Source organism: Phascolarctos cinereus, unplaced genomic scaffold, assembly GCF_003287225.1.
Source record: "Phascolarctos cinereus isolate Bilbo 61053 unplaced genomic scaffold, phaCin_HiC Scaffold_726;HRSCAF=1367, whole genome shotgun sequence".
Classification (NCBI taxonomy): Eukaryota; Metazoa; Chordata; class Mammalia; order Diprotodontia; family Phascolarctidae; genus Phascolarctos; species Phascolarctos cinereus.
The window spans coordinates 348,615,318-348,624,784 of record NW_027556098.1 but is presented as its reverse complement, the minus strand read 5'-3'; the positions used below and the strand labels follow the sequence as shown (position 1 = coordinate 348,624,784).

Below are 9,467 nucleotides of genomic sequence, written 5' to 3'. Positions count from 1 at the left end.
AGTAAGAAAGTTTATAAGTAGCTAGTATAAAGTAGCAATGGCAGGAAGTAAGATTGAAAAGGGGAGCCTAGAAGTCACATACAAACTGTCCCAAAGATCAAAGGAGCATAATTTACAATTTGTATCACACATTAGTCAAAAATCACATCCTGGTAATATGTGCTGAATCAGGGGAAGCCAGCCAAGCTTTGCTGTCAGGGATTTTTGATACTGTGATATGTGACTCTCAGACAATTTCCAGATATTTGCAATAAGACCAGTAGAACATCGAATGGTGCTGATAGCCCTGAGATGATATGGATGTTAACCTTGAAGTTTTTACTGACAACTTTGAGATGATTTGATTATGTTAATGAATTAGGCCCAAGGTGGCACAGATATGAGTTAGCCCCCCCCCCCCCCCCCCGACCCTATTGAAAATGAGAACTCAGAGGAGGAGAAGGTGCAGGAGGAAAACATGACTCGCTCAGGGCTTGGCTCTTGTGGAGCCAGCTGAGCCAGGGAATGAGCCGAGCTGGCCCAAACCATGGCCTCCTGGGAAGACGTGGCTGGTGGCCTGCCTGGGCAACCTCAGGCTGCAGGGCACATGGCACCGTGTGGGCCTAGCTGCGCTGAACCAGCCGACCAGTGGAAGAGACAGCATCAGTGCTATGCAGATGTGGCCGTCACCTGCCGTGGAGAGGCTGAGCTGGTGCTTCCCAAACCCCGCCAATTCATGAATGTCAATGGGCCCAGTGTGGCCCAGGCTGCCAAGATGTATCAGCTGGCAAGCGAAGACATCTACTTGGTGCATGACAAGCTGGACAAGCCACTGGGGAAGCTAGCCATGAAGTTGGGGGGCAGTGCAAGGTGAAGGAGCCAGGGTCCTCAGAGATCCTTGCCACCCCCAAAAGATTCCCATGTTGGGGCCAAGGAAGGAAATACTTGGCCCTGTGAGTGTTAACCCCAATTTTCCCATCTGTAAAATGAGTATGCTAAAAGATAAATAATAAATAAAAATAAATAAATAAAAATGAGAACTGAAACTCCCCGCTTCTCAACATGCTTTCATGTCCTAAGGGTCTGTGTTGCTCAAGTGCTCCCAATTCTAATCCTCAGTTACAAAAGTGACTCATTCTTTCCCCATCCTCTTCCTCACATTTCTTGCCTTCTTTCACCACTCCATCCTGTCCTTACACCACCTGCCTCTGTACTCCTTTTCACTGCTTATCTCTGTATTTTCTGTACCATTTGCCCCTACATCATCTGTGCTGAATTAAAGTGATTGTCACCTTGCTTCCCACTGCCATTGTGGTCTTTCCTGGCAGGTACTCAAAGAACCAGGTTGCCTGCCTATTTCATAATTTTACAAATTAATAGTCAATTCATTCAGTTAATGTTTCCTTTATGAATTTAAATGGTAAGGCATTTGGAACCTATATGTTTATTACTGATATTAATTTGTTATCTATGGTTCCTTTCAACACAATGTAGTTTCCTTTTTTGTCTCTTATTTTTTTGAGGGTTTGTTTTTGCTTTGTTTTCCATCCCCTCAGTTTTATTTTGTGTATGTCTTTGTTTTTTAGGGGTTTGTGTATGTCTTTGATTTTTAGGATTTTGTTTTCTTATTCAATCTGTCAATCTTTTTGATTGTATTGGATTGTTAAATCCATTCACATTTAAAGTTATGATAGGTTTATATTTTCTACCATTTGTCCCTAATATTGCCTTCACCCCCAAAATACGATTTTTCCCTCTTAAACATTTTTTAAAAAGAAAATATAGATCAACTGTATTTTTATACAATGAAAAAAATTTACCCCAATTATACTTTTTTTATAGTTCGCAAAACTCTTTATTTTTTTAGCTTTTTTTAATATAAATTTTTAGTTTTCAATATTCACTTCCACAAGTTTCTGAGTTCCAAATTTCTCACCCCTCCCCCCACTCCAAGATGGCATGCATTCTGAATACCCCTTCCCCTGGTCTGCCTTCTCTTCTATCTCTCCCCCCTCCCTTCTCTTATCCCCTTCCCCTTCTATTTTCCTGTAGAGCAGGATAGACTTCTGTACCCCATTTCCTGAATTTCTTATTTCCCAGTTGCATGTGAATACCCCAATTATGCTTTGATAGAATCAGTGTTAATATCTTTACCTATATCGGTCTGGTCCTTTCAGATTTTTTTATTGCATAGACATTTAGGAAGAAGAAAGAAATGGCAAGACTGCCAAATTCTCCAGTTTGTAACTGGAAAAGTGCTTCAAGGTAATCTAATTCAGCATACACAAACACACACCCCTCATGCCCCCCCTTTTTTTTTTTGCAGATAGGAAAACTAAAGGCCAGAGAAAGGAAAGACTGACTTGTCAAAGATCATACTGTTAGTAAGGGACAGAGCTAAGATTCAAATTCGTGTACTTTGACTCCTAATCCAGTGTTTGTTTTCCATTACAACACTTTGTTCTAAACATTGACTTTGAGTAATAATAATTGAGTTTATATATGTAACACCCTGTTACCACAATTAGATTGGTTTAAGGCTCAGCGTGATAATATTCCCTATGGTGACGCTGGGCAAGTCAAACCCTATTTGCCTCAGTTCCCCATTTGTAAAATGAGCTGGAGAAGGAAATGGCAAACCACTCTAGTATCTTTGCCAAGAAAACCCCAAATGGGGTCATGAAGAGTTGGACACAAATGAAAAAGAGCGGCAATAAAAATGGTACATATAGCTTCCACCTTTTAAACTTTAAGTAGTTTATGTCAGATAACAAGTTCTTAATCACAATCACTCTGAGCCCCCAGTTAGGAAAATTCCTATCATTTAGGCAAAAGTTGGGCTCTCTTGCCTACCTTTAGATTTGTATCTGTCTCTGGTTAACTCCTGGCCTTTTTGTGGTTAAGACAAAATTCAATCGATTGAAAATAAAACAGAATATATTGTATTTTCTGTGAACAGACAGGCTGTGGGATGGGAATTTGGGGGGGGAAAGGCTAATCTTTTTGCAGGACTTCCTTCAGTCAGGGTCTTATGTTTCAACATGTTTCTAGAGTTAATGACCTTCCCTGATATCTCCCTATCTCAGTCTTACTTTGCTCTTCAGAGGTGTGCTAGATCATACAAACTTTTTGGATTCAAACCCTCGGAATCTCTATGTATCTGGTTTTGAGATAACTCCTTCCTTTTATGCTAATTCCTTAACGTGACTAAATCTCTCACACTTCTTTGGTTCAACAGGGTGTACAAACCCTTGGTTTGTTCATGCTGTTTTGCTTGATTAACTCAATCAAGAAGTATTCCTACTTAACAAAGATAATAACTTTAAAGAGGCTGGGATAATCAATGAAACCTCTCAATTACAGGTATGGAGTTTGTTTGCTGAAGTTGGGGGTCAGGGTAGAACAAAGGTTTCCAGCTCTGCCCAGCCCCCTTTGGTTTTGCTTCTGGGATAATTTGTTTGTATCCAGATTAGTGATCTAAAGCATGATAGAGTTTGAAAGGACTATCCTTACCATAGGTCTACCCAGTTCCTTTGGAGTTTTGCTAACTAGAATTTCCAGGAGGATGTGCTGAAACCTCAGGCATAACCAGGGCTATAATGGGATTTAAAAGGAATTTTTTGATTGTAACTCAAATAAGCATTTAGACCAGGAGTTCTTATGTTGGAATCCATGAACTTATTTTTTAAAATATTTTCATAACTGAATTTCAATATAATTGGTTTACTTTGTAATCCTTTGTTTTATTTTATGCATTTAAAAACATTATTCTGAGAAATTGTCTATGACAATAAAAAGGTTAAGAATACCTGACTTAGACTGAGATAGCCTAAGTGAGCCGGTAGGAGTGGCTGGCCAGATCTGAAATCCCAAGTGTTGTAGAGGCAATGTGCTTAAAAAGACCAGATACTCCCAATAGCTATGGCTGCAATTACATTTCATCAAAGATACCAGTAGATGGCAGCAGGATTTTCTAGCAAAGACCAGTGACTGGGGTAAATCAGCAGAGTATCTGTTGTGTGCAACTCAGGAACAGTTATCAGAGACCAGGAGCCAGTGGAAATGATGCTTGAAAAGCTTGAGTTGTCCTGGCTGCACATGTTGCCCAGCCATATGCCTTCCCTCACGAGTGTTCTGCTCACTATCCCATGGATGATGTGGTAACCTGTGGGAGTGTTTTCTGTGTATATTAAGAAGAATCCTGTCGCTTATTTGATTATGCCCTTTAACTGACTAGTGCTTTGATACCTCAGTTGACTGGCAAAATATTAGCAAGGGCTGCTGAGTTATAGTTTTGAATAGTTGCTGTCCAATATAGTGCTTTGAAACTGACAGGGTATATGGGAGTGGGCAGTGCTTTTAGGTGGTCATTAAGAGAGACCTTAGGATGCCCATCAAATGGGGAATGGCTGAACAAATTGCGGTATATTATGATGGAATACTATAAGAAATGATGAGCAGGATGCTCTCAGAAAAACCTACAAAGACTTACATGAGTTGATGCAAAGTGAAATATACTGCGTACAAAGTAAAAGCAGTATTGTAAGATCAGCTGTGAATGATTTAGCTATTCTCAGCAATTCAACGACCCAAGACAACTCTTTCGATGAAAAATGCTATCATCCTCAGAGAAAAAACTGATGGTTTCTGAATACAGATTGAAACATACTCTTTTTTTACTTTATTTTTCTTGAAGTTTTGTTGTTTTTTGGTCTATGTTTTCTTTCACAACATGACTATTATGGAAATGTTTTACATGACTACATATGTATAACCTATTTCAGATTGCTTGCCTTCTCAATGAGGAAGGGAGGGAATTTGGAACTCAAAGTTTTAAAAATCAATGTTAAAAACTGTTTTTATATGTAACTGGGGAAAAATAAAATGCTAAATAAAAGAGGCATTTAAAAAATGAAGGTTATCAAAAGGCATGGAAAAAAAAGATACCTTAGGCACTTATTAGCATTTTTTAATCTGTCTTTGCAGTCTACCTAGAGACTCTCCATGGAAATTAGGGACAAAGAAATCTTTGCAGGGATCTAACAACTGTTAAGGGCCTATATGATAAGAGCTACACAGACTCCAAATATTTGTTACAGGGCCTACATGGGTCTATATGTCCTATGGGCCCTTTCAATTTGGCAGTACTTTCTACAGCATCCTTTCTCTCATCTGGAAGTGAACATCTTTGGGGTTGTGCATGGACAAGTTACAAGACTATTCCTGCTTCTGGTCCTCAGTTTCCTATGGGTCCCTAGGCCTACTGAGGTCATTCAGGACAAATGTAGGAATTTAAGAAGTAGCATGGGGCAGTGCAAAGAACACTAGATTTGGAGTTGGTTTCACATCCAGGCTCCATCACATACTGTGTAGCCCTGGCTAAGTAACATTACCTGACAGTTTCCTCACTTACAAAATATGGGTGATCATATTTATACTAGCTCCCTAACAGTTATGAAAGTGCTTTGTAAATCTTAGTTTGACAGCAGTTATTACTAATAAATAACTCCGTGGTTTGTCTTAGGTCACACATTTTAAATGCTCATTTTTTATTTAGTAATTCCTGCCCAAAGTCTCACATTTCAGGATGCTCACTCTCCCAATGACAATATTCCTGTTTGTTTAGGAGTTGGCTCCTGGATCCTTTGTTCTGATTTTAAAAAAATATCACCCTTATTTCCATTGACATCTTCCTTCCCATCTTGAACCCTCTTCTAGAACTTTCCAAGCATCAAGTTTAAATCCACTCCATATGCACACCATTTTGGATCTCCACTGTGCTCAATTCTCCTTTTAGGCCTTGGAAGCAGTTGGTGGTGATGGTTTTCCCTGGTGTCCTTTATGTCTTGGTTTTCCCATGTCCTTTTTGAGGTCAGGAAGTGGAGACACAGAATATAAATTTGGAGACTTCTCGTTCTTGTCTCCAGATCTGGCCAAAGACAGTTTCCATGACTCAGGAAGCAGGTAGGCAGAGTAATGGGAGCCAAAGCCAAGAAAATAAAATATCCTACATGCTTTATTAGACTTCAGTCTTATGAAATAACAGAAAAATCCATAGGGATAGGGATGGGGGGGGCCAGCCCACTGTGGCCTGCAGCACCCAGCTGACCTGCCCCTTGGCCCTGGGATGGGGGACTCATCCAGAGGGACAAGCAAGACTAGGGGGGGCCATTATTCACAGCCCCTACAAAAACTTGGGGGAAGGGGGTGCTGCCTGGGGTAGGAAGTGGGACACGCACAGTGTGTATCCATTCCCTTCCCTTCCTTACTTATTTCTTATAAGCTGCCTCCTTTCCCAGGCCTGGATGGGGTCAGGATGGGAGGCAACCTTGGACTGCACAGTAGGATTGGGCCCAGAGTCTAGGGGAGCCCAAAGACCATGCACTGGAAAAGAAGTGGAGAGGAGGGGAGGGCTGCAGGCACTTTGGAAATTCAGGAAATTTTTTTAAAAAATGTTTTTGGTTCAAAAGCAACAACATCTTTGCCCAAAGTCCCTCCCAATCCCATCCTCTGCCCCCATTGTGTCCTGTTACAGGCTATACCCATATGTGAGAGTCCCTGACAGCCCCTGTCTAGACTAGGTCCCCAAACCAAAGGGGATCACATGTACTAGATAGGTGCTTAGGGATCACTGAGGCAATCAGTCTCAGGGCTCCAAACTTGGGGACCTGGAGGCGGCTAAATATCTGAGGTTAAGGGGAAGGAAGGGAGAGGAATACGGGTACCTTCCCTTCTCCCCTACCCTACAGAATAGGCAGGAGAGGAGGCAATCATTAGACCATTGGAGAGTGTAGCCCTAGAAGGGCTCCCTGGAAGGGGGGAGAGCCATGGCTGCCCATCCCTAATTTAGCTCCTTTCTGCTACCATGGAGGCCTGATCTCTAGGGCTAGCTCTACCTCATCTCTGTCCTAACTACCTCCCACCCCCCCCCCCAAAGTCAGGCCAAAGCTAGAGCCAGGGTTGGCTCCAGGCTCTCCCCCTTCCCAAAGGAAAAAAAATCAAACATCTCCCCCCCACCCAACCACAGAGCTCTGGCCTCAGCCCTGCCCTGCCCTGCTTGCCCTGTCCAGCATTGCTGAGGTTGGTGGGAGCTTGGGCCTTGGATCAGGCTTCCTTTTTTCTCACTCTAATTGCGTGGGGGTTCAGTGGCGATGGGGAGAACAAAGAATGGGAAGGGTGGGAGAGACCAAGAAAGACATAAAAGCCCAATAAATGGGGAGACCAGAACTGAGGGTCCCCTGCAAAGGTGGGTGAGCTGGACTGAGATGGTGGGTGCAGGGGTAAGTCATGCACTGTGAAGCAGGGATGGAGCCAGGGGATGAAGAGGTTGGAGCAGGAACAACTTATGGAGGCCCAAACAGGGCAGGTGGTGGTCAGTAAATAAATAACGTAGAAGGCTCCTCTTTCATGGGGGGAAGGTAGGGGTACAGAGAGGATGAAGCAGGTGTTAACAATGCCCCAGGTCCTCAGGATCCCCACCTTTCCCTTTCCAGGCCCTGGGTGGGTCCCTTGGAGGAGAGGGAGAATAGATGTGTCTTCCCACCGCAGCCAGCCCTGGTCCAACTACTTCTTGGGCTTCTTGAAGATTTTGAGTGGGAACTTCTTCTTGCCCTGGCCGGAGTCTGTCTCTTCACCCGTGGAGCCACTGTCCTCCTCACCAGCATGCTTCTTGCCTGCCAGGTGGGGGATACGTGTGTTGCGGCCATGGTGAGCCCGGCTGTCCCCCACAGGTGATGGCGTGTCTGGTTCAGGAGAGCTAGGACTGTGGGAACGCGAGGAATCTGAATGCAGGGGCCCTCCTCCCCCCAGCCCTATAGGACCCAGCTCCCCAACACTATAGGCCTTCTCTAGCCCGTGATTCTGCAGGAACAGTGCTTTCTTGACTAGGGCAGGACTCTCAGGCAGCTTCTCCACTAGAGCTCCCCCCAGGGCTGCCTCTGCCAGTCGGTGGCTGCCATTGGAGGTTGGGGCATATAGGGCTTCATCCATGGCTCGGGTCAGCTGTTGGGGCTTGGCAGCCAGCTGGGTGAAGCGAGGGCGGTCACTCGTGTGGAGGGAGGACTCCGAATCGGAATGGGTCAAGTCCCTGCTCAAGACAAGAGGGGATCAGGGCAGGATAGAGAATGGGGAGGAAATAAGGATAGAAGATGGGGGAGAGGAGAAAGAAGGAAAAGGTAGAAGATAGTAAGGCAAAGGCGTACAAAAGTAGGGAGAAGAAGACAAAAGGGAGAATGAGGGGAGAAAGGGGAAAAAATAAGGGGGAAACAATAAGAGGGAAACAAACAGTGAGACAAGGACAGGGAATCATATTAATATCACAGAATTACTGGCAAAGGTCTTTTTATTGTTCAGGCCCTACCTTTGCTACATTTCTGGGCTATATAATGGTTCCATTCCTCTCCTCCCCCTTGGGGAGGAAGAGGTATTCAATGTGAGGACAGCTCTTTCTTCCCTCTCCTTTTCAACATCCTCTAAGAAATCCCCAATCCCCTAAACACCTGTCCACAATGACCTGAAGTTATCCCAGGAGGCTCACAGATTTGGAAACCTTCCTTCCCTTCCTTGAATGTAAATCTGCTCTGATATCCCTGAATTCTCCCCTCCATCCCAACACACACCACTTCCTAAGGAGAAGGAAAAAGCGTGTCCTGTGTCCTAAGCTCTGATTATCATGTCCCACCACATAAAACCCTCACCCCACCCACCCACCCCCAGGTCCTAAGAATGCCCACAGAACCCCAACCATCACAGCACATGCAGTGAAGCCCAGCCAGAGCTGGGGTGGGAGGGGAGAGAAAAAGGAGGAAGAGTTAGAGCAACCTTGCCCCTGGCCCAAGATCTTCACAGGCTGGTGGTGAGACAGACACTTGGAGGTCAGGGAGGAATGACAAAACAGCTGTTTTCATGTGTTTGAAGTCTAAAGGGGATAGATTTGTTCTGTTTGGCCCTAGAGAGCAGAACCAGGAGTAATGAGCAGAAATTACAAGAAGGTAAACTTAAGCCTGAAGTAAGGAAAAACTTTCTAGTAGCCATTCAAAAATTAGCTGCCTCTGGGGGTAGCTGTTTCCCCTTCTCTGGAGGTCTTTGAACAAAAGCCAGACGACCATTTCCTGGGAATGGTGTAGAGGGCTTTATCAGTCCAGTTATGGGTAAGACTGGATAGCTCTTACAACTGAAATTCCATGATGATGGGATCAAATGGACAAAATGCTGAGGGGGCTCTAAGGAGGTGTCACAGAAGTCCAGGCTTTCTTCTGGCCCTCATTCTCTTTTGGGGGCCACTTCATTCCCTACATTTCATCCTTCTGTGGAAACTTTAACACTTACCACAGGGCTAAGAAGGATATTAATAGTGGACGGTTCATATAGGGAGAAGGGGCTAAATAAGTGAAGGATGTCAGTTGTCAGAGTGACCCACAAGAGAAAATACTTTGCAATCTTGTTATTCTTTAAGTGGAAGGGTACTGGAAAGGGAGGTCATGAAGCCT

At 44.1% G+C, this 9,467-nt stretch overlaps 1 protein-coding gene and 1 pseudogene across 4 annotated transcripts in view; one reads left to right on the top strand and one right to left on the bottom strand.

Annotated features, from left to right (window-relative positions):
* The first annotated feature begins 457 nt into the window (after nt 1–457).
* Nucleotides 458–939, top strand: LOC110195157 (peptidyl-tRNA hydrolase pseudogene; annotated as a pseudogene).
* A 5,038-nt stretch (nt 940–5,977) lies between these two features.
* STIM1 (stromal interaction molecule 1) overlaps nt 5,978–9,467 on the bottom strand; it is a 249,665-nt gene continuing 246,175 nt past the window's right edge. For all 4 annotated transcript variants that reach the window (XM_020967654.2, XM_020967657.2, XM_078156995.1 and 1 more), the window contains one exon: nt 5,978–8,065. In XM_020967654.2, coding sequence (XP_020823313.1) covers nt 7,543–8,065 — 523 coding nt within the window. In that variant the 3' untranslated portion in view covers nt 5,978–7,542. The remainder of the gene's footprint in view (nt 8,066–9,467) is intronic.